General features: G+C 41.5%; 1 protein-coding gene across 5 annotated transcripts in view; it reads left to right on the forward strand.

The window, feature by feature from the left end:
• Positions 1–25,716, forward strand: part of ddr1 (discoidin domain receptor tyrosine kinase 1) — a 130,174-nt gene that overhangs the window by 29,179 nt on the left and 75,279 nt on the right. For all 5 annotated transcript variants that reach the window (XM_055227672.1, XM_055227675.1, XM_055227674.1 and 2 more), the window contains exon 2: positions 18,843–18,997. In XM_055227672.1, coding sequence (XP_055083647.1) covers positions 18,898–18,997 — 100 coding nt within the window. In that variant the 5' untranslated portion in view covers positions 18,843–18,897. The remainder of the gene's footprint in view (positions 1–18,842; positions 18,998–25,716) is intronic.

Raw genomic sequence — 25,716 nt, forward strand, 5'->3', positions numbered from 1 at the left:
CTCTCTCTCTTTACAGACACAATAGTGAAATAAAAACCCCAGGATCATGTAGAACAGGAAGTGCGACATGATCACTTCCTGTTTGTAGCGCGGTAGCTAGCAGGTTAGCTCTGTCCGTTTATGTCCATTAACCCTCTACATGATCCTGGGGTTTTTATTTCACTTTTGTGTCTGTAAATCAAGACATGAACATTAATAACAGACAAATCAGACGCCGTCTTTCCCTGCGGTCGCTCCCGTTAGCAACAGGTTTGATTGGTTGCTATGATACACGTGGTCAGAAACGTGCCGCTGTTTTCAATCGTCTGAAAACAGTGTTTTATTTATGTCGATATTGAGAATTATTTATTATTTGGGGATGAGACAAAACACAATTTCCACCAGACGAGAGTCGAGATGAGCTCCATGACGACGAAGACGAGACTTTGATATAAATCATTAGCGTAAATTGCCGTTCCGTTCAGTTATGTCCACGTAATCTTTTATTTTTTCCATCTTATACTTTTGGCTTTGTAGCTTTAGCGAAACTCAAAACTGCAGCTCTTCACTCTCCAAAAGCAGGACTCCCACCTCATTATCGTCCGTTATTAGCGAAAGTTTGGAACGAGCTCTGGTTCATGTAGCCGTATGCTAACGATCCAGACTGATTACATCCATTATGTCCATTTGTCATGTTTGGTCGTTTCAAACTTCACATTTCCGTTCTTTTCGTTGCCTGGCTGCGCTCCTTTTGTGTATTTCTTTGTCGTTAGCCCTGCTGTGTTAGCGCGTCTGAAGCTCTCTCTTCTGAATCCGGTTTAGTTCCTGGTCTTAATGAGTCACGTCGTGTTCCTCAGCGTCAGTAGAACACAACGGTCCTGGACAATGTCTTTTACCCGTCGTCTTCTCGCTCTTATGATTCACTACGGCGGCTTTTCTTCACTTTGTGTTTTATAAATCACATTTAAAAAAAATACCTAAAAAGCAAAAAGACTTTATTTATCCCCAAGGAGAAATTCAGATTCTCTTCAAAATCTTCATCTGTCGTAAACCTCAGTGTTGTACAGGCGTAAGGCCGTCGGGAAAAAGAAAACAGAAGAAGAAAATAACTTTAAAAATACTTAGAATGAACAAACTGTTTATTAAGAATTCAGACACCTAGCTTCTAACTCCTAGCTTCTAACTCGTAGCGCCCTAACTCCTAGCTTCTAACTCCTAGCTTCTAACTCCTAGCTTCTAACTCCTAGCTTCTATCTCCTAGCTTCTATCTCCTAGCTTCTATCTCCTAGCGCAAAACTCCTAGCGCAAAACTCCTAGTGCCCAAACTCCTAGCGCCCAAACTCCTAGCGCCCAAACTCCTAGCGCCCAAACTCCTAGCGCCCAAACTCCTAGCGCCCAAACTCCTAGCGCCCAAACTCCTAGCACCCAAACTCCTAGCACCCAAACTCCTAGCGCCCAAACCCTTGCGCCCAACTCCTAGCGCCCAACTCCTAGCTTCTATGTCCTAGCTTCTATGTCCTAGCTTCTATGTCCTAGCTTCTATGTCCTAGCTTCTATGTCCTAGCTTCTAACTCCTAGCTTCTAACTCCTAGCTTCTAACTCCTAGCTTCTAACTCCTAGCTTCTAACTTCTAGCTTCTAACTCGTAGCGCCCAAACTCGTAGCTCTTACCTCCAAACCTGGGATGGCTAAAATAATTGTAATTAACAATAATATCACTGTAACGATTAAAGTTGCTGACAGTTTAAAAATGTTCCAGAGCTTAATAATTATAACTTTAGTGTTGTATTATGTTATATTAATTTTATATAATTGTACTGTACTTTACAATTATATAATCTAGCAGAGAAAATTATGGACAACAGAGCCGTCGATAAATATTTGGGGTCAGGAAATCTCACAATTCTGGGCCCCCTAAGATCCCCCAAGTATCTTTTTTTTTTCTTTTTTTATACTTATCTCTTTTTTAATCTTACGTTCATGTTTTTATCACCGCTCCTACTCCTGCTCCTTTAATAAAACAGTTACTAAACCTAAATCATCGTTAATAAACTATTAATAAACTGTCAGTGAGCAGTTCATTATGAATTGTGTCTTTATTAAAACTCCAGTGTAACTAAAATTAAAGCGTGTTTTTTTTTTCATTACGGGCGACATAATGTACCTCAGTTGGTCGTGTCAGATCCACCGATCCAAAGGTTGACGGTGCGATTCCGGCTCCTACAAATGACGGCTGTTGTTGTGTCCTTGGGCAAGACACTAAAGACTTTGATATACAGTGTTTTTCTATCATTGATGTGTTTATTGCAGAAAAACATAACTGAGTGTTGCTCCTTCAGCTTTAATACTCCACAGTACGGCAAAAAACATGTGTATCTCCGTTGGGAATGTTCCAAAGTGTGGTTTTAACTTTTTGCTTCCATGGAGTCGACTTTCTACCCTCTGAAAATCGCATAATATCGCTTCACAATAACTACAACTTAACGTGGCCTTGAAGTTCATAACCAAAACACTTCGTTATGTGACGTGAGTGTCGTTTTGTCTACGCTACACTCAAAACTACTCAAAAGTCCTTGATCGTGTTTTATTTTTTCACGTTTTTCTTCTCTCTTTGTCTAACGAGGTTTTACGAGTCGGCCATCGTCGCCTGTTTCCTTTCCAGTGACTGTGTTTTTAATGAACCGCTCTGAGGACGTAAAGCCGTTTCCCGAGCGGTGGATGACGCATTATCGCCGTGGTCACCGAGCGCTGGCTCAGAGTTACTCGTTGTGCGTCCGCCGCCCGGCACTTTCTGTCCTTGTGACTTTCACTGTGGACTCTCTCGTTCTCGTTCAGACTTAAACGCTTCAGCTCTGGGGTTTTTCCGTCGCGACCGTTTCCGTGACGATGGGGTCGACTGAGGCTTTGTGCACCAACTCACTGAGCGTCGCTACTTCCTGTTCAGTTTTAAACTTCATGAGGTTTTAGCAGAGTCTCGGTAAAATGAATAAATATTTAAAGATGAGGCGGTGGACAGGGAGCTCTAGGTGCGTCAGGGGTCAGAGGTTAGAGGTCAAAGGGTTAGGATGTGTTAAACATGTTAAACACAACACAAATAAAATAAATACTTCACCAGAGGAGCTTCTGTGTTTAGAACATGGACTGTTTATGGAAATGGACGTAGCTAACCTGCTAGCTGCCGCGTTACAAACAGGAAGTGGTCGTGTGCGCACTTCCTGCTTCATCGACTCTGACTCCAATTCACTTTCTATAGAAAAACTGAGAGAGAGAGAAATGGACATGGAGACATGGAGGTAGAGAGTGAGAGAGACGGAGAGAGACAGAGAAATGGACAAAGACGTAGAGAGAGAGAAATGGACAAAGAGACATAGAGAGAGAGAGAAATGGACAAAGACGCAGAGAGAGAGAGAAATGGACAAAGAGACGCAGAGAGAGAGAGGAATGGACAAAGAGACGCAGAGAGAGAGAGAAATGGACAAAGAGACGCAGAGAGAGAGAGAAATGGACAAAGAGACGCAGAGAGAGAGAGAAATGGACAAAGACGTAGAGAGAGAGAGAAATGGACAAAGACGTAGAGAGAGAGAGAAATGGACAAAGACGTAGAGAGAGAGAGAAATGGACAAAGAGACGCAGAGAGACAGAGAGAAATGGACAAAGACGTAGAGAGAGAGAGAAATGGACAAAGAGACGCAGAGAGAGAGAGAAATGGACAAAGAGACGCAGAGAGAGAGAGAGAAATGGACAAAGACGTAGAGAGAGAGAGAAATGGACAAAGAGACGCAGAGAGAGAGAGAAATGGACAAAGAGACGCAGAGAGAGAGAGAGAAATGGACAAAGAGACGCAGAGAGAGAGAGAGAGAAATGGACAAAGAGATGTGAAGAGAGACAGAGTGAGAGACAGACGGCGAGAGAGAGAAATGGACAAAGAGACATAGAGGTAGACAGAAAGAGAGAGACAAAGAGAGACAGAGACAGAGACGGACAGATTGACACAGAGAAAGAGACAGAGAGAGAAATGGACAAAGAGACGCAGAGAGAGAGACAAAGAGAGAGAGAAATGGATAAAGAGACACAGAGAGAGAGAGTGGCAGAGAGAGAAACTACTGTGTCTGTAAATCAAGATATGAACATTATTAACAGAGAAATCAGGCGTCTTTTTTCCCTGAGGTCGCTCCCGCTAGCGTTAGCAACAAGTTTGATTGACAGCGTTGCTAAGCTCCTTGCCAAACTAAACGGGGCGTTGCCTTCAACAGCCTCTCACCGGATTGGCTCTTTGGTTGCTAGGATACTTGTGGTCTGCTCCTCGATGAGCTTCATTTGGTCACGTCTTTGTACAGTCTGTGATTTAGAAAGAGATGTTTGTGTGTCAATGCTAACGCTAATGCTAATTTTGAAGCACAATAAATATTAAAACAACACCACAAACTGAAACATTCTACATATAAAAACAATCACGTAGTTTTTATTTTAATTAATTTGAATGTTATTAGCTTATTTTACGTTTTAGCGAGCGAGCGAGCTGCACAGAGCCAATTACAGCCCTAGACTTTAAACAACACGGATATTAAAAGTAAATGTTATTTCGTTATATCACTGTGGCCTGAACAGTGAGTGAGGCAGTTCAAATGAGGTTAAAAACATCATGAAGAATCGTTATCTGGGCCACAAACCGATTGGAACAGGACATTTGTGGGAAAAAGAGTTTATTTTACACAAACACAGCTCTGTTTTTGAGAGTTTATAGTGACGCCTGAACTTATCGAAAACAGAAGTGCTGAAAACTACTCGACGACTGAAGTAATCGCCGGAGATTTAATTAAAAAAGAGTGACAGTGGAAATAATAAAACTCGAGTCCTTTGAGATGAACGGACTTTAAAAACACAGAGGAGACGTCCTGAAGGAGAGGAGGTGTGGCCTGAGGTGTTTGTAACGTGAAAAGTACACGACTACAGCGTGTGTGGTATAGAAGAAGTACTTTGTTTTGTTACTTAAGTAAAAGTACAGATCCCAGAGTAGTAAATAAAATGAATATAATGCGAGTAATGCTATAGTAATAAAAGTAAAACATGAAAAAATCTACTTACTTATCTAAAAATGTACATAAAGAGTAAAAAGTAAAAGTATTTTGTGCAAATTTTGAGTCGTAAAAAAGCTAAAAAATATGGTGATTTTGATAAATATTTGAGCTGAATTTTGTCCAACAGAAACAGCTCAATAAATATTTTTTCTATCTGTTTTTATTTGTATATTTTCGCTCAAATTCTGGCCACACACAATAATACAAATATTTGAGTACATTTGAGAGCAGTATCTGTACTTTCTACTTCACTACATTTTTGAACAGGACTGAAAAGTAAAAGTAAAAAGTATATACTGTGAAATGTACTTAGGTGAAGCACAAATACTAATGTTTTCTTTACTTAAATGCAGTACTTTACTACTTTTACTTCATTATGTCGCACCTCTGCTGCTCAACCCTGTGAGAATGAAACAAAACACAAACTTCAGGTCTGTTTTTTGACGAGAGAACAGTTTTGTGTCCGAAATACAAAATGTTTAGTCGTGCAAAAAAATCCAGTTTAGCCTAATGTGGAGCTAGAGCTGTAGAATAATTCAAATTTTAATTAAGATCAAGATTCTGTCGTCTCTAATGAGGATCAGTTTGTGAGAGGCGGTGATCTGAAGCAGAGTTCAGACTTTGGAGAAAGAAATGTGAGGTTTTTGTGTTTTTAAATGGCAGTTTTTAAAATTTGTCTTGTTTATGTTTGAATAAATTGATGTTAATTTACTATTTTCAGCCCAAATTGAACTGAAAATCATGATGGATCAATACAAAGTTAAAACAAAAAAAGTGATTAATGCATTTGTCACGTCACCAGAACCGACACGACACATTCTGAAGCACGAAAGAAAAAGAAATACAACGATAAACGATAATGTTGAAACTACTTTGAGCACTTAGATCAGGTTAATCCACAGACTGTTTGTATAAATGGACGTAGCTAACCTGCTAGCCGCCGCATTCCAAACAGGAAGTGATCATGTGCGCACTTCCTGCTTCATCGACTCTGACACCAGTTCACTTTCTATTGAAAAACTGTCACTCTTGTCTCCGTGAGTGTCGTCATTTTGGTCTGAAATGTTCGTATTAACCCTCTACATGATCCTGGGCTTTTTATTTTGAGTTTATCTTTTCCATTTTTTTTTTTTTTTTTTGTTATTTTGAGTTTTTTATTTTATTTTTTATTTTGAGTTAATTTTTTATTATGATTTTTTTTTTTTTTTTTTTTACTTTTTTGTTATTTTGACATTTTTTTGTTTAGTTTTTTTGGTTATTTTGAGTTTATTTTTTATTATTTTTTATTTTGAGGTTTTTTTTTTGTTTTTTTTAAACTTTTTTTATTATTTTGAGTTTTTTTGTTTTTTGTCATTTTAAGTTTATTTTTGAATTTTTGTTTTAGTTTTTTTTTGTTATTTTGAGGGGGCTTTTTGGGTTTTTTTTTTTTTTTTTTTGAGTTAATTTTCAACATTTTTTGTATTTTTTGTTTTTTGTCTCCTCTCTCTGTCTCTGCTGTCAGACTCATTTTGGTCTTAAATGTTCGTATTAACCCTCTACATGATCCTGGGGTTTTTATTTCACTATTGTGTCTGTAAATCAAGATCTGAACATTAATAACAGACAAATCAGACGCGTTCTTTCCCTGTCGTCGCTCCTGCTAGCGTTAGCAACAGGTTTGATCGACCTTCAACAGCCTCTTTCCAGATTGGCTCTTTAGTTGCCGTGATACTCAAATTCGCCGCTATGTGTGGGTGACGTCACACTCGCTTAATCCACTTCTTTACACAGTCTGTGGTTTAGAGAGACGCTAATGCTAATTTTGAGGCGCAATAAATATTAAAACACCCCAAACTGAAGAATTCTACGTATAAAAACAATCGAGTAGTAACCAGACTATGGTTTAATCCCAGAAAACCATAAAAACAAACAAATAAGAGGCTGAATTACGCAATAATTAACCATAAAAGTGACCTATTCAACCCTTTAAGAGCTTAAATCGCATTACATCATGACAAAAAATAACAAAAATCTCCCTGTTATTGCAAAGAAAACGTGCACACGATAATTACAGAACCCAAAAATATATATCGTCCCAGGTTTTTCATATATTAAACGATGTCGTATGGTCGTTATCGTGGCGTCGTTACACATCTCCAGACGTACGGGGGGAACCTTTACAGAGCTAACAAGTGACGTCTGTCCCAAAGTATTCACTCAAAGCAAATGGATCCCGCTAAAAGATAAAACCCACTGACACATTTCCGTAGTTAAATTGCCTCTTGTCCGTCACGCTCGGTCACGTCCCAAAGAATCCCTGTAGTGTCCCGGAAGAGCTCGTTGTCTCGTTCAAAGTTCAGACTGAAGATTAATGAGTCTGTCCGTTTGGGATGGAGTGGGAGGGCAGCGGGGTGTGAGCGGTGTCCCTATGTCCAAGGAAACCCAAAACAAAGCGCTCGCCACGCTCGGTACAGCAGACATTAGTCATGTTTAACCAGGCACGGACACAAAACGGCGCGCTGGGCTCTGACGGGCGTAAGCTTCCATTTCCTGCTTCAGTTAAGGCGTCTAAAAAACTCTGGGAGCACTTTCAGAGCTGTCGGCTTTTAGTTTAACGTCCGTGGAGTTATTAGTCGACTAGTTGCTTTCGTGTTGTTCCCATAGACTGTTTATATAAATGGACGTAGCTAACCTGCTAGCCGCGGCGTTAGGAAGTGAGCGTGGGCGCGTTTCCAGCTCCATCGAGTCTGGCTCCAATTTATTTTACACTGAAAAATTGTCCTCTCTCTGTCTCTGCTGCTTCAGACTCATTTTGGTCTTAAATGTTCAGATTAACCCTCGACATGATCCTGAGGTGTATTTTTTTGAGTTTTTTTAAGTTTATTTTTTATTTATTTTTTATTATTATTATTGTTATTATTATTATTGTTATTATTTTAAGGTTTTGTTTTTTTTATTTTGAGGGTTTTTCTTTGTTATTTTTATTATACTTTTTTAAAAGTTATTTTAAGTTTTTTTTGTTTGTTTATTTTGTTTTTTTTTTGTTATTTTAAGGGGTTTTTTGGGTTTTTTTTACTTAATTTGAGTTGGGTTTTTGTTTTTTTAGGGTTTTTTTGTTATTTTTATTATACTTTTTTTTTAAAGTTATTTTAAGTGGTTTTTTGTTTGTTTATTGTTTATTTTTTGTTGAGTTTTTTTTTTAGTTTTTTTTTTTACTTAATTTGAGTTGGGTTTTTGTTTTTTTTAGGTTTTTTTTGTTATTTTTATTATACTTTTTTGGTTGTGATTTTGAGTTGTTTTTTTGAGGGTTTTTGTTTGTTATTTTTATTATACTTTTTTGTTGTTATTTTGAGTTTATTTTTTGTTTTTTTTGTTTTTTTTTTCTCTCTGTACCTGCATCTGTCAGACTCATTCTGGTCTTAAATGTTCGTATTAACCCTCTACATGATCCTGGGGTTTTTATTTCACTATTGTGTCTGTAAATCAAGATATGAACATTAATAACAGACAAATCAGGTCCTTCTTTTCCTGAGGTCACTCTCATTAGTGTTAGCAACAGGTTTGATTGACAGCGTTGCTACCTTCACCAGCCTTGCCCTGGATTGGCTCTTTGGTTGCTATGATACTCGCTTTTGTAATTCTGCTCCAGATTAGCCACTATAACTGTTAGCCTCGATTAGCTTCATTTGACTGGAGCTAAACGCTGTAGGTGACGTCACACTCACTTCGTCCAGGTATTTGTTTTGGGTTTTTTTTTTTGATCCAATCTGAAACGATACTTGGCCTCATTGTACTCGCCGATACCGATACCATTTTGATACAGCATAGTGTGAAGAAGTCGACTAAAGCGACTCGATTTTGTTACAGTAAGAGCAAAAATTAAAATTCTGTCTCTAAAGAACATTTACAAGAATAACCGTGTTAGCGTTAGCATTAGCCGGAGTCATCAACAGCGGCTATGAGTCCTCGTTCTGGAAAATTCAGAGCGGTATCAGATCGGTGATTTGGTCCAAGCACTTGCCGATACCGATACTTGGAAAATGTGCGGTATTGGAGCTTTTGCCAATATTAAGTTTCTCCAATAAACATCCAGGATTTACTAGAGTAGACTGTAAAACTGTAACATAAAAGAGATATCTGCACATTATAATCATGTTTTTATATTTCTATGAACAAATATTAAGCAGAGATACATAAAACAATATATAGTATCTTATCATAATATAATATATGCACAACATTAGCTTAAAAGTAGCTGCAACTAATGAAAACGAGTGTAAAACTGTTGGAAAATCCCATAAACATGCTAGTGCTATTAGCGTCTTCCATTTTAGCGCAAATATACACTGCAAATCAACTTAAAGCGCCTCAAATGAGTTTATAGAGCGAGCGAACATGTTATAACGTTACAATACTTAAGAAAGATGTTTGCGTGGGGTCACATGACAGTTTACAGAGATTAAACACAGAGAAAAACGACTGAACTGATGAAAGTCTGTAAAAATATAGCAGCTACGGCAGCTCTAAATAGACAAAACAGAACAATCGTGGTTATTTTATTGGGCTTATAAGGATTTATATGGACCACAGCGGAACGGAGAATCCACGGAGAGCGAGCTGAGGTTTGGGAGTGACTGGACAGTTTAATGAAGCTTATGAAGATGCTGTGTATTAGTATTTCTGTTTGCGTAATATATATGTGTATACTTTGCGAGATTTGATTTGATTTAATTTTAGCCACGGGCGTCAAACACATTTTCACCAAGGGCCACATCAGCAAAACGGTCGCTCTCAAAGGGACAGATGTCATGTAAAATAAATGCAACTACTTGTTAAACTTGTTCATTAACTGGTTCTGAATTTATTATTTATTCAAGGTACAAATATTTCAAATGTATTTCTGTAGATTTAAAAAAAAAGGCTGTGTATCTGCGTATCTCCTGATAAACTGACATTTTAAGACAGTCACACCTTTTAATTTACCTTGTTATGGGCCACATAAAATGACGGGGCGGGCCACATTTGGCCTGTGGGCCTCGAGTTTGATACACGTGTTTTCGACCTTTTCCCAGTGCTCTGCCACACCCCCTTTTTTTTACCATACAAATTAGATGTATACACACATTTTTTGTATAATATTGGATTCATAATAGTCAGATACTTGGAGCGCTGTACGTTGCTGCACCTGTAGGGGGCGATGTGACGGTGAAAATCCATTTTTATAATCTGATTTCTGCTGCTGTTTTGGTGAAATTGTAATTCAGTTTTATGCACAAACGCAGACCAGCCTCCTATTGGCCAGAATATTTTCAAAAACGGCGATGAACATTTGAACTATGGTCCTATTGTTGTGTCCACGGGCAAGACACTTAAGACCCTCGGCATTTGCGCGATCTTGATAATCCTTTCTGCGCGTCTGTAATGAATTTAAACCATTAAAAAAAAGGCGAAATTCCAGTCGATATAACTTCTGCTGCGAGACGGTTGAATTCTTCCAAAATTCTAAACATTTCTGACTTTATGGGTGAAAAATATGGCGCACAAACGTTGAAAAACATCTGAGCGTTCACTTCAGAGGTGTCCTAGAAATGCCCCAGGCCTTTGCCAAGACATAGTGCTGTGTTACTGTGGGGTCTAATTATAGAGAGGCTGCAAACTGTCTGCAGTGATGTAACGGCTCGCCTCTAAACACTTCTCCTGTGTCTGTCTTTCCAGTATTACTGTCTCCGTTTTACAATTATAGTCTTTAGGTGTCATGGGAAGATAATGATAATTCAATTCAAGTTTATTTACGCAGCACGTTTAAAATAACTTCAGGCGAACATAAAAGTCAACAAAAAACAAATAACAGATCACACGGTGCAGGAAAAGTACAATAAAAACACCTGTATGTCCTGTGTAGAGTTAAATACCAGGGAGGAGAGGCGGGTTTCAAACTGTGTTAAAGACGGAGAGGATCTGACAGGCAGAGGGCGCTGTTCCGTAGTCTGAGAGCTGCTGAAAAGGCTCCGTCTCCTCTGGTCTTGACCTCTGACCTCAGGGCTCTGGGCGGAGTCTAGGGCTGCAGTAACTCCTTCAAATAAGAGCGACACGTTTAAAGAGGACCCACAGAGCGACGCGTTTAAAGAGGACCCGCAGAGCGACGTGTTTAAAGAGGACCCATAGAGCGACGTGTTTAAAGAGGACCCACAGAGCGACGCGTTTAAAGAGGACCCGCGGAGCGACGCGTTTAAAGAGGACCCGCGGAGCGACGCGTTTAAAGAGGACCCGCGGAGCGACGCGTTTAAAGAGGACCCGCGGAGCGACGCGTTTAAAGAGGACCCGCGGAGCGACGCGTTTAAAGAGGACCCGCGGAGCGCCGCGTTTAAAGAGGACCCACAGAGCGACGCGTTTAAAGAGGACCCACAGAGCGACACATTTAAACACAAGGACATTTTGATTGGAGTGGATATGAACCCGGAGCAGGTTCCACAGCTCAGGTCTGATGTGTCTCGTCTTAGTTTTTGTTTTTGTCTCAGTTCTGGAGGAATCAGAATAATCCAGATGCCACGTTACAAATGTGTGGATTGGTTTTTCAAACTCTGGCTGTAGAAGATGAAGCTTTAGTTTAACAACGAGACACAACTGAAAAGAGCTGGACTTTATGACAGAGATAATGTTTGTCCAGAACATAAAATCCACAATCAGCCCAAGATTCATCACTGCAGGACCTCAGTGTCAGGCCCAAGAGGACCTCAGTGTGAGGCCCAAGAGGACCTCAGTCTGTCAGGCCCAAGAGGACCTCAGTCTGTCAGGCCCAAGAGGACCTCAGTCTGTCAGGCCCAAGAGGACCTCAGTCTGTCAGGCCCAGAGGGTTAATTTGACCAAACTCCACAGTCTGTTTCATAGTGGATTTTAAAAACACATTTTTTTCCAGTAAAAAGTTGTTTTCAGAAAATAATACAACCAAATGTTAATAAAGTTCTAAGCCAAACATCAAAAAATAAAAATTGAACAAGAAAAAAAACCTTTTATTTAGTAATGTTCACATTTACGGGTTTGTGCAGAAGTAAAGTGTAAAGTTTGCAGAATTCGGATTTCCGCTGTTGTTTATAAAAAAACAAAACACAAAATAAAACAGAATGTTGTAAACTTCTCAATATTGTTTTTGAGACGACACAAAAATGTATTTATTTTGTCACGATCGCCCCGCCCTTTCACGTTCTGCTGGTGTGGGGATGTTTTAGACCTGTAATTCTTGTCTCCATGGAGATACTATTGCTTTTTTCGAGAAAGCTCCACAGTATGGCATTAAATGTATCTATGTTCATGTCAAGTTACAGGTCAGATCTGTGGAGTGGTGACCCAACCCTTGTTTATTAAGAGTGCATATTTGTCAGGGTGTTGTTTAAGAAAATGCCCTGTAACCATAGACTATATTGTTCCAGCTCCATTGACTCTGGCTCCAATTCACTTTATATTGAAAAACTGTGGTCCAAACTCGTCATTTTGGTCTTAAATGTTTGTATTAAACGTCTCTACATGATCCTGGGGTTTATTTTTTTGAGTTATTTTGAGTTTATTTCTTTCTTTTTTATTATTATTATTATTTTTTTTTTTTAGGTTTTGTTTTTTTTTATTTTGAGGGGTTTTTCTTTGTTATTTTAATTTTATATATATATATATATATATATATATATATATATATAAATTTTATTTAAATTTTTATTTATTTTATTTTTTTTTAGTTATTTTGAGTTTTTTTTGGTTTTTTTTACTTAATTTGAGTTGGGTTTTTGTTATTTTGTGTTTTTTTTGTTATTTTTATTATATTTTTTTGTTATTTTCAGTTGTTTTGAGGTTTGTTTGTTTTGTTTTTTTTAATATACTTTTTTTTGTTATTTTGAGTTTAATTTTTTGAAAAACTGTCCCCTCTCTCTGTACCTGCATCTGTCAGACTCATTTTGGTCTTAAATGTTCGTATTAACCCTCTACATGATACCGATACCAGTCCGATCCCGCGTAGTGTGAAGAAGTCGACTAAAGCGACTTACAGTAAAAGCAACCAAAAGCACCAACTCTTTAAAAAAAAAACAAAAAAAAAAAGCGTTAGCATCAACAGCGGCAGTTCTCACATCTACGGTTCCTTATTGTGGAAAATACAAAGCGGTATCAGATCAGTGATTCGGTCTGAGTACTCACTGATACCGATACTTGAAAAATGCGCGGTATCGGAGCTTTTTTTAATCCAATATCGGTATCAGAACACTGCGGAAAACGTCATACTCGCACATGGACGCGGCGAAACATTCCACACAAACCAACATAGCTGCTTCACGGGGGAAAATTCCATAGTGCGTCTTTACTCGGATGTTTGGCGGTGCGCTCTCTACGGCGTGACCTCTGGAGAACACTGGTTTCTCTGCGCCGCGCTCAGACCACAGCTGTTCGCCGCCACTTGACTTTCCCCCCACAACAATATTCTTGGAGACCGCTGCCGCTTTTGTTCCTGTTCAAAGACGCATTTGTCAAACCGTTAGCGTGTTAGCCCGCTCGCGTTACTCTCCGCTCTTTGTTGTGTGGTCTCTCCCTCTCGTTGACGAAAATGAAACCGTACACTTTAGGATTGGTTTTCGCGTCGGGTAGTTTATTATCGTGACAGATTCTTGGATTTTCTGTTGTAGTTTTGAACAGAGTCTCGATTCTTTCTGTAGGTTTAGCAAAATTAGCTGTCGGAGTTTTGCAGTTTCGTTCCTTATTTTCGTTAATATCTCCGTAATTAATGGGCGTATCCATGTTTTACCCGTCAAAACAAAGCAATTTCTTCACAAAAGCTTCCGAAAGTGGTGCCATTTTGGTGTTTTTCAACCCCAAAGACGTGATTGTTTTCAGCTGGAAAGAGTCCGTGGAGCCAATCTCAAACAATTTACATCATAACTTCTGGATATTTCTCTCCCGTCGATGTAAAAACGTGCTCAACTCCTCCGCTAAGGTCGTCCTGACGCGTTACCCCAGCAGTTTTTGACCATTTGAGCAATAAAACAAGCATAATTACAAATATATGCGTCTAATATTCGTCTAAATCTGCCCGGCAACCACACTGTTTAATACTCGTCTAAATCTGCCCGGCAACCGCACTGTTAGCGTCACTACTTCCTGTCCAATTGTATTTCTATGTTTTTTTTTACAAGTCACGCTAAAATTAATAAATATTTAAACATAACGCAGTGGACAGGGAGGGTGTGGGTGGGTCAGGGGTCAGAGGTCAGTGGACAGGGAGCTGCAGGTGGATGTCACTGTCACGTGTTAAAAACTAAACAAATAAAATAAATATTTCACTAAACGACACAAAGAGACATGTTCGTGTCTCAATGCTAACGCTAATGCTAATTTTGAGGCATAGTAAATATTAAAATAACACTACAAACTGAAGTATTCGACATATAGGCCTAAAAATAATTGTGTAGTCTTTATTTTTTATTAATTTGAATTTTAACAGGTGGTTTATTTTATGTTTTTGTTTAATTAAAGTGTCTCAGAGTTAGCTTTGTGTGCTAGCTTGCGTGCTACTGTGCACAGAACCTATTGATAAATGTAATTCTTCAGGTTACAGTTTAATTAAGGAACTAAAACAATAAAACAATAATAATCTTGAACATTTTAAGTTAAATAAAGTGATTTAAGTTGAAGCTGAAGGTGAAGCGCTTTTTATCTTTTTATTTATGTCACATTTACAGTTTATTGATGATGTTGGCCCACGACGAACAGAAAACACATTAGAGTGAAAGTGATTTAAGGATATTGCGGTTTCTTTTCATAGTAATTACCGTAAAAATGCATAATAATGAAGAAAAAAAATCATATAAGTCACATTTTTGGGGGGGAAATTTATTTTACAAAATCCAAGACCAATAACAGACATTTTATCTTTGTATAAGCCTGAGTATAAGTCGCACCCCTGGACAAACAATGAATAAAAATGACACTTATACTCCGGAAATTCCAGTATCTCTGTAACATTTTCACCTCAGTTCAGGACGTTTCCATTTTGATGAGGGAACTTTCTCATCAGTTTGTATTTGATTAAACCCCAGCGTGTGGCCTCCCTGGTGTCTCTCCTTGCGGACAGCTGCTGGGGCCGGCGTGCTCTGCATTTGTGAGCTCTATACGCACACATGTACACACACACACACACACACACGCTCAGGTTGTGTTTCCGTACTTCTTGCGGACACTTTACATTAACTTACATTCATTTCCTGGAGACTGATCCTAACCTTAAACATCTTCACCTAAACCTTGACCTACTTTTACTTTTACCCATTTTTTTACTTTTAATCACTTTCTTGACTTAAAAATAAACAATTAACATGTAGTAAACCTGATTTTTGTCCCTTAACGTGACTTTTTGGTCCTCACAGTGCGACACAAACCCGTCCACACACACGTCGGAGGGTCGTAAGTCATCCTCGCGCTCCGCCCTCCCCTCGCAGACGCACACATGCAGCGTGTCTTTGTATCCGTTGTCATGAGCTCCACCCAGTTGGCTCGTCGCGTCTTGGCGTTCTCCTCTCGTCCCTGGACTGTCCGTGCAGCTGTATGTCAGCTGTCCTCTGCCCCGTCCGCTCGGGTGAAGCCCAAACACACGGGGCCTGTGGGACACGCCGGGCCCCTCCGTCTCCAGCTGTCTCCGTCTCTGAGCCGCTCTCCTCAGGTCCACCACTGGAAGCCTTTGTCCCAGTGATTAGAGTTAAATCTGATACTTGAGTTGGGGACATTAGCGTCGCAGCTCGTCTTTTCTGAGTGTGTGTTTGTGTGTGTTTGTGTGTGTTTGTGTGTGTTTGTGTGTGTTGGGGTGTGTTTGTGTGTGTTTGTGTGTGTTTGTGTGTGTTTGTGTGTGTTTGAGACCCAGAGTTTGTGTTGCGTCTCATGTGGTTTTCACACACGTCAGCGGCTCTGGGGAGCGCCCCCCTGTGGCACTGGATTTAATTACGTTTATTTTACTTTTGGGTTGATCTTATTCATTCACATCATTCAGCCCAAACATCATGAGCCACGAGAGACTCCAGCTGATCTGAACTTATTTATGTGACGACAGAAACGACAGAACACCGTGAACACACACACCCACACACACACACACACACACACACACACACACCCCTACACACACACACACACACATACACACTCACTCACTTCCTCTATGGGCGGGGCTAAACACACTGAGGTTGACAGCAGAGAAGAAGTTTTATGAGCGACACACAGACCCGGGCTCAGCTGCACTCACCCTGCTCCAGAGTGGAGGGTGGAGCGGGTGAGCAGGTGGAGATGAGGTGGATAAAGTTTGTTGTACTTTACCATCTAATCTCTGGGAGAGAAGATCTGATCAGACAAAACATCTTTGGTCAAATTCAGGCTTTTTCTATATTATTTTACAAACACAATGAAGCTTTAGCATGAACCCAATAATGCTCTGTCTGTTTCTCTGTCTCTCTCTCTCTGTCTCACCGTCTCTCTCTCTTTCTCTCTCTGTCTCCCCGTCTCTCTCTCTGTCTCCCCGTCTCTCTCTCTGTCCCTCTGTCTCATTGTCTCTCTCTCTGTCTCTCTCCTTCTCTTTGTCTGTCTCTCTTGCTCTCTCTGTCTGTTTTTGTCTCTCTCCTCTCTCTCTGTCTCCCCCATCTCTCGCTCATACAGAGAGAGAGCGAGAGAGAGAGACCGACCCTATTGTGTCTGTAAATCCAGATATAAACATTAATAACAGACCAATCAGGCGCTTCCTTCTTTCCCATTAGCGTTAGCAGCAGGTTTTCACATGATGCTAACGCGCACTTCCTGATACTCACAATAAAACACTGATAATTCGATTCAGACGTAACGGCTTATTTCATCTCATCTGTTTGTTTTTTTCTATTTGTTTTTTCTAGAAGGAAAACATGAACTAAAGTGATAGATTTCTCCTTTTATAATCTGGAGGTTGATGGTTCGGTCCCAGCGCTCACTATTACACACTGTTGTTGCGTCCTTGGGCAAGACACTTCGGCTCCCTTGTCTGTGTTTGGATGTAAACGTGTGTGAGTGATCGGGGGGTGTTTACAGAGGCCATTGGCACAGATTGGCGTCCATGTTTCAGTCACCAGCCCCGGGGCAGCTGCGACCTGAGTGTTTTTCTGGGATTAATATTTGATGATGATGATGATGAGGAGGAGCAGAGTAATGACGAGCGATATGACCCAGAGCGAACTTTGACTGCACTCAAACTTTAAATTATTAATGAACTTTTAAGATTCTTTTTATTACTTTGAAACAGTGTCACAAATCAGACGCTAATCGATGCTAAAGCTAATATCAAAACTACACACTCACTGGAGCAGATAGTCGTGTTTTGTTTCATTCACACACGTTTGAGTCGCACTTTATTATTAGTCTGTTACATCTGCAAAGCTCAAAATGCGACGTTCCACCTTGTGATGTCATCAAGTGGTAGTTTTCACGTTAACATCTACCTTTTTTACCGTTAGTTCAGGAGAGATGGACAATTCTAGAGCTGAAATGATCCAAATGATTCTAGAAATGAAGGTGTGTGGAGTTTAAAAACACAGTGGAGCACTTCCTGTATCACATGATGACATCACAAGGTGGAACAGTGTGTTTTCTTCCAGTTTGAGAGAAGAACTCGGCCTAAATCTGCAGGTTTGTGTGTTAAACATGTGAGAATGAAACAAAAAAACACAACTCCAGGTCTGTGAAACATCAGATCAGCCCTTTAATGTTGAAATCACATTTTTCATTAGTATCAGAATCAGATCAAGTCTATTCCTTTTTCTCTTTGCTTACTTTCTTTGTCTCTCTCTCTCTTTCCCTCTTACTCTCTCTCCTTCTCTTTCTCTCTTTACTTACCCCCTCTCTCTCACTCTTTCGCTCTCTACTTCTCTCTTCTCTTTCTCTCAACTTGCCTTCTCTCTCCCTCTTTTTCTTTCTCTCCCTCTTTCTCTTGCTCTCTGTTTCGTTCTGTTTCTCTCTACTTACCCTCTCTCTCTTTCTTTCTCCCCCTCTCTCCCTCTCTTTGATTTTTTCGCTCTTTACTTACCCTCTTTCTCTCAACTTGCCTTCTCTCTCTCCCTCTCTTTTTCTCTCTCTCCCTCTCTTTGCTTTTTTCACTTTCTACTTACCCTCCCTCTTCCTCTCTCTCTCTCACTTTCTCTCTCTCTCTTTCTCTTTACCTACCCCCCTTCTCTTGCTCTCCCTTTCTCTTCCTCTCTCTCCCTCCCTCTCTCTCTCTCTCCCTCTTCCCCCTCTCTCTCCCTCCCTCTCTTTCTTTTTCTCTTTACCTACCCCCCTCTTCCCTTTCTCTCTCTCTCCCCCCCTCTCTCTCCCTTCTTCTCTCTCTCCCCCCCTCTCTCTCCCTTCTTCTCTCTCTCCCCCCCTCTCTCCCTCTCTCTCTCTCTCTCTCTCTTTTTCTCTTTACCTACCCCGACTCTCTTGCTCTCCCTTTCTCTTCCTCTCTCTCTTCCCCCCCCTCTCTCTCTCTCCCCCCTCTCTCTCTCTCTCTCTCTCTGTCTCTCTCTCCACCTCTATTCGGGCCGATGGGCTGAATCACACGGTGGATTTGTTGTTTGTTGTTGGTGTTGATTGTGTTTGGTTTTGTACATTGAGTTTTAACATTTATCATGTGTCACTGAACAGTTAAAATAAAAGTCTCTTCCCTCTCTTTCCCTCTCTCTTCTTCTCTCTCCTCTCTCTTCTTCCCTCTCTTCCCTCTCTCCTCTCTCTTCTTCCCTCTCTTCCCTCTCCTCTCTCCCCCCTCTCTCTTCCCTCTCTCTCTCAGGTATGCCTGTGTCGAGCTCGTGTCCAGACAGGTAACCAGGAGCACCGCTGCTGTCATGGCTCTGCAGCTCCTCCTCCTCCTCCTCTCGTCGCTCTTGGTTCTGACCATCACAGCTGCTCCGGACCGTCCCGAGCACGAGTGGCACTTTAACCCAGGTAAGGCCCCGCCCCCTCAGAGCCCCTCCCCCTCAGAGCCCCTCCCCCAGTCGACCTCATGCCCCGGGGCAGCTGTGGCTATAAAATCAGCTCATCAGAGTCTAGAGTGAAGGAAAAGTGCCACATTTTGAGAGGTTTTGTGGTTAAAGCTGAATCACAGAGAACTGACTCTTGTAGCTTAAAGTCATGTTCTAATGTTGTTTCCTCCTCAAAAACAGACCTGGAGTTGTGTTTTGTTTCATTCACACATGTTTATTATTAGTCTGTCTACATCTCCAAAGCTCAAAACGCTCTGTTCCACCTTGTGATGTCATCAAGTGGTAGTTTTGAACTAGTTTAACAGCGACTTTTACCTTTAGTTCAGTAAAAAAATGGCAACTCCAGGACTGAAATGATCCAAATGATTCTAGAAATGAAGGTGTGTGGAGTTTAAAAACACAGCGGAGCACTTCCTGTATCACCACATGATGACATCACAAGGTGGAACAGAGCGTTTTCAGTTTGAGAGAAGAACTCAGGCTAAATCTGCAGGTTTGTTTGTGTGTTAAACATGTGAGAATGAAACAAAAAAAACACAACTCCAGGGCTGTTTGTGACGAGGAAACAACATTAGAACAGATTTAAAATAATACAAAGTGGGCGTGTCACAGTGGGCGTGTCACAGTGGGCGTGTCACAGTGGAGGTGAAAACGGAGATTGAACGACAAAATGGCGTCTTGAAAATAGTGGATTAAAGATTAAACTCAAACATGAATCAGTCCAGTGAAAAGTCCAGGTCTGATTTCTCTCGCGGCGTCACTTCCACGTTCGGTCTCGACGCCGTTTGGTTTCGTTTTGATTTGTGTTTCGGTGAGTTTTGGTTTGACATTTCATCCACATTCTCGTCTTTAGTGCAGTTCATTCTTCACGCGTTCCTCTCGTCCCTCTGCCCTCCGCTGTAATCCAACACTCACATTCTGAACGCTCCCCCTCGGCAAGAGACTGTTAAGAGAGGGAGGAGAGAGAGGAGAGAGGAGGAGGAGAGAGGCAGGAGAGGAGGAGAGAGGGAGGAGGAGAGAGAGACTGTTAATGCAGCTTCAGCCATCAAAGTGTCACAGGAGAGAGGAGGAGAGGAGGGGAGGAGGAGGAGAGAGAGAGAAGAGAGAGAGAAGAGAGAGAGGGAGGGGAGGAGGAGAGAGAGAGAAGAGAGAGAGAAGAGAGAGAGGGAGGGGAGGAGGAGAGGGAGAGAGAGAGGGAGGAGGAGACGACCCCCAGGCCTCACGTCTCGTCCATGTTTTGGTTCATCACATTGGATAGAATGACTTAAAGCAACACTGTGGAACTTTCCTGAGCGACACCTGTAGGAGTTTGTCAAAACAGAAAGTTAAAACCTCAGATACAGACGCTTTAAGCCACAATGTGGAACATTTTACACTGATCACTGCACAGGCGTCATACTGCCCCCTGTGGAGTTTGTACCTGGATGTACTTTACCCTTTTATTTATTTTTAAAAAGACAGAGGGAGTACAGCCGCCTTGACGTCTCAGTTTGAAACAGACTATACTCTGCAGAACTGCACTTTTACCTCGAGAAGTGTTTGGAAAAAGAAATGAAACCAAAGACGAAGAGAAAGAAGGAGGAGAGAGAGAGAGAGAGAGAGAGAAGAGAGAGTGAGACACAGAGAGGGAGGGCGAGACTGAGACCGGGAACAGAGGCAGAGAGAGAGAAAAACCAGAGAGGAGAGACAGAGAGCGAGACAGCGGGAGAAGAGAAAGGGAGAGAGAGTCACAGAGAGAGAAGAGACAGAGCGATAGAGAGAGAGATAAAAGAGGTGATGAATCGCTGTGTGAGACGGGGCAGTGACTGGAGAAGGTGAAATTCTCTGAATGTGATACTGATTTTGACACTTTTCCCTTTAATGGAGGAACGAAAAAGACGACGAGCTCATGATCTGTCTCTCTCTCTCTCTGTCTCACTCTCTCTGTTTCTCAGGTTTGTCGTTCATGAGTTCGATGAGATGGACAGATGAGATAACAGAGAATTAACTCAAATAACCTTCAAACGGAGAGAGAGAAGAGAGAAAGTGTGAGACAGAGGGAGACAGAGAGTGAGACAGAGGGTGAGACAGAGGGTGAGACAGAGGGTGAGACAGAGGGTGAGACAGAGAGTGAGAGACACAGAAAGTGTGAGACAGAGGGACAGACAGGGAGAGAAAAGGAGAGAGAGAAAGTGTGAGAAACGGAGAGAGAAGAGAGACAAAGAGAATGACAGAGAGAAGAGAGAGACAGAGAGAGAGAATGACAGAGAAGAGAGGGAGAGACAGAGAAAAGGAGAGAGAGAAAGTGTGAGATAGAGGGAGAGAGACAGACAGAAGAGAGGAGATACGGAGAGAGAATAGTAGAGAGAGAGACAGAGAAAAGAGAGGGAGAGACAAAAAGAGAGAAAATGTGATATAGAGGAAGAGAGGAGATATGGAGAGAGAGAAGTAGAGAGACAAAGAGAAGAGAGAGGGAGAGATGGAGAAAAGGGAGAGAGAAAGTGTGAGATAGAGGGAGAGAGACAGAAGAGAGAAGGAGATATGGAGAGAGAGAAGTAGAGGGAGACAAAGAGAAGAGGGAGGGAGAGACAGAAAAGGAGAGAGAAAGTGTGAGACAAAGAAAGAGAGAGACAAAGAGAAGGAGAGAGAGGGAGGAGAGAGGGGGGAGAAAGAGACAAAGGAGGGAGAGAGGTGAATATTTTGAATAACTGTGATTCGCTCAAATAACCTTCAGATAAAATTGTTTTTCTGTGTTTTTCTTTCTCCTTTAGTAAAATGTTCCACAGTGAGACTCTGAGTTTGTTCTGGTTTTAAGACTCTGTCCAGTGAAAGTCCAGATTTTGTGTAACATTTATTCTTCTCCCATGAACTCGTGTATAAACCAGACGGCGACAGTGGCTCAGTCGGTAGAGCGTTTGCCCGTTGATCTGAAGGTTGCTCTTTGATCGCTGTGTAAAAATGTGACGTTTTGTTCAGTTACTCTTATAATTACTTTTACTTTGTACTTGAGTAATATTATTTTGACATGTTCTTACTCGAGTACACATTTTGAATCCTCTCCTTACGCCTCAGTCACTGAAATGTCCCCTCATAACTTTAGAATATCACACTGCAAGTTTATTTTTATTTCTTTTTGCATCTTAAAAATATAAAGTTTTTACTTCCAGGAACGAAATGAAGCTCATCGAGGTTAAAGCGAGTATCATAGCAACAAAAGAGCCAATTCAGAGTGTCTGTCTCTCTGTCTCTCTCTCTCTGTCTGTCTCTCTCTTTTTCTCTCTGTTTCTCTCTGTCTCTCTCTGTCTGTCTCTCTCTCTGTCTCTCTCTTTTTCTCTGTTTCTCTCTGTCTCTCTCTGTCTCTCTGTGTCTCTCTCTTGCTGTCTGTCTCTCTCTGTCTCTCTGTCTGTCTCTTTCTCTCTCTGTCTGTCTCTCTCTCTCTCTCTCGCTGTCCGTCTCTCTGTCTGTGTGTCTCTCTCTCTCTGTCTGTCTCTCTCTCTCTTTTTCTCTGTTTCTCTCTCTCTGTCGATGTCTGAGACACCGACAGAGAGAGACCGCGAGAGAGAGAGAGAGAGAGACAGAGCCTCTCTCTCTCGCGGTCTCTCTCTGTCTGTGTCTCTCTCTTGCTGTCTTGCTCTGTCTGTCTCTCTCTCTTTTTCTCTGTTTCTCTCTCTCTGTCGGTGTCTCTCTGTCTCTTTCTCTCTGTCTCTCTCGCTGTCTCTCTCTCGCTGTCTGTCTCCCTCTCCTGTCTGTCTCTCTCTGTCTGTCTGTCTCTCTCTGTCTGTCTGACTCTCTCTGTCTGTCTCTCTCGGTCTGTCTGTCTCTCTCTGTCTGTCTCTCTCTCTCTGTCTGTCTCTCTCTCTCTGTCTGTCTCTCTCTGTCTCTCTGTCTCTCTCTGTCTGTCTGTCTCTCTGTCTGTCTCTCTCTCTGTCTGTCTGTCTCTCTGTCTGTCTCTCTCTCTGTCTGTCTGTCTCTTTGTCTCTCTCTCTCTATCTGTCTCCCTGTCTGTCTTTCTCTCTGTCTCTCTCGAGGTTTAATCTGAACATTTAAGACCAAAATGAGTCTGAAGCAGCAGAGACAGAGAGAGGACACAGTTTATCAATAGAAACTGAACTGGAGCCAGAGTCGACGGAGCAGGAAGTGCGACATGATCACTTCCTGTTTGTAACGCGGCGGCGGGTTAGCTCTGTCCATTTATATTGACAGTCAGTCCTTATAATGAACTCGACTCTTTTACGTTCTCGTCGTCTTTTACGTTCTCCTCATCTTTTACGTTCTCGTCTTTTACGTTCTCGTCTTTTACGTTCTCATCGTCGCCTTTGTGATTTGCATATTTGGTTTGGGCGTTGTTAATCTCTCAGCTCCGGTGGCGAGGGCCGTAAAAGTCGCACCTGTCTCTGCGCTCCAGCTCCAGCTCCAGCTCCAGGCTCCAGGCTCAGGGGGGTCCGGGGTTTATCCAGACCCAGGGATGGTGCATTCCTCTGGGCATGAGTCACCCACACCCCTGCCCCCTCATTCTGTCGCCCTCCAGCGCGTCGCCCGTCGCCGCCGTCACTGCAAAAACAAACCCACACGAGCTACAATGGATTTAAAGTGGAAGTATCTTGGTTTGAATTGGCGTTTTTGTTTATTTCACGTTAAATCGAGTCAAATTTATTCATAAAGTGCATTTAAAACGACCACAGCTGCACAAAGGTGATGTAAAGTGTAACTTATAAAAACAAAACATGCAAAAACACGACAAACAACAAAGGTTAAAGGTCAGAGGTCAGAGGTTAGAGCGATGAGTTTGGACCCAAGTTCCACATTTCCACGAGTATCATAGCAACCAGAGAACAAATTCAGAGTGTCTGTCTCTCTCTCTCTGTCTTTGTCTCTCTCTCTCTCTCTGTCTTTGTCTCTCTCTCTCTCTCTCTGTCTTTGTCTGTCTGTCTCTCTCTCACAATAATAATAATGTCTTACATTTGTATTTCTCTTTACAGACTTGTCTCTCAAAGCTCCACACTATAGTCATTATTCATTCATTTCTGTCTCTCTGTCTGTGTCTCTCTCTGTCTGTGTGTGTCTCTCTCTCTCCGTCTCTCTGTCTGTCTGTCTGTCTCTCTCTCTCCGTCTCTCTCTGTCTCTCTCTCTCTGTCTCTGTCTGTCTCTCTCTCTCTGTCTCTGTCTGTCTCTCTCTCTCTGTCTCTGTGTCCCTCTGTCTCTCTCTCTGTCTGTCTGTTTCTCTCTCTCTCTCTGTCTGTCTGTCTCTCTCTGTCTGTCTGTCTCTGTCTGTCTCTCTCTCTCTCTGTCTGTCTCTCTTTCTCTCTGTCTGTCTCTCTTTCTCTCTGTCTGTCTCTCTTTCTCTCTCTCTCCATCTGTCTGTGTCTCTCTCTCTGTCTCTCTCTCTGTCTGTGTCTCTCTGTCTCTCTCTGTCTGTCTCTCTCTCTCTGTCTCTCTCTCTCTCTGTCTCTCTCTCTCTGTCTGTCTCTCTCTGTCTGTGTCTCTCTCTCTGTCCCTCTCTCTCTGTCTGTGTCTCTCTCTCTCGGTCTGTCTCTCTCTTCATCTGTCTCCCTCCCTGTCTGTCACTCTCTCTCTCTCTGTCTGTCTCTCTCTGTCTCTCTCTCTCTCTCTGTCTCTCTCTCTGTGTTTAAACTGAGAGCAGGACTGAGTTTCGACGACAATAATAATAATTTAATTTAAAATAATAAAAGTCGTGTCACCTGCTTCTCTTCCGATTCTTTCGTTGCTTCTGTGTTAATCAGAATAAAAATGTTTGGAACTTAGGACGATTCTTTTAAATTCCTTCTCAGTTCTTTTAAAAAATGAGATCCGATCGTCGTCTTTTTTGTTTTCCGAGTTTAATAAAAGTGAAACGCGCGCTAGCTAGCATGCTACTGTGCACAGAGCGTATCGTTTGAATTTTAATCAACGCGGAGATTCAGTTTTGTCTTATTATTTTGGTTCTTTTGAATAAAAACATGGGGTTCGGGGCAGAGTTCACTTTTTCGAGGGGTAAAATTGTGTTAAATCAAGTCGAGGAAACTTTTTTTTTGTTACATCACCCAGCGCTAAATGTAAATAACTCAAAATTATTCTTCAACAGGAGCAGCATTTCATGAATAAAAGTTCAAACATTATAAGAAATGAAAGTGAAAGTGGAATTCCCTGAAGAAGAAGAAGCAGCTCCAGACGCGTGGGTTTGTTTTGAATATAACCTAATAAAAGAGCCTTGGATCTACTCGACTTTTTATCATAAAAGTCCAGGAAATAATCCAACGTAAAACTAGAATCGAAACTGGAAGCTCGTTTGAAGCATCGATACCGAAAAAAATACAGAAAAACAAACTAAGATCATTTCAGAACAGTTTTTTAAATATCAGAACTCATGATATTTGAGAAAAAGACATAAGTTTGTGCAGGGGTGTGGACAGTGAGGGGGACGAAGGGTCTGTGTCCCCACAATCTACCTATTAATTTCTATTCGAGGGGGGCCCATGTGAGGCTTCCTGCTCGGGGCCCCCAAATTTCTATTGGACGGGCCTGTATTTGTGGTATTTGTGGTGTCCTGGGGCCCCAAAATCAGAACCTCTGCCTATTAATTTCTTTGTTAGAGTGGGGCCCATGTGAAGCTTCTGCCCCCGGTCCCCAGATTTCTGTTGACGGGCCTGTATTTGTGGTGTTTGTTGTTTCCTGCAGTCCCAGAATCAGAACCTCTGCCTATTA

The sequence above is a fragment of the Periophthalmus magnuspinnatus genome, chromosome 16 (assembly GCF_009829125.3).
Source record: "Periophthalmus magnuspinnatus isolate fPerMag1 chromosome 16, fPerMag1.2.pri, whole genome shotgun sequence".
Taxonomy (NCBI): domain Eukaryota; kingdom Metazoa; phylum Chordata; class Actinopteri; order Gobiiformes; family Gobiidae; genus Periophthalmus; species Periophthalmus magnuspinnatus.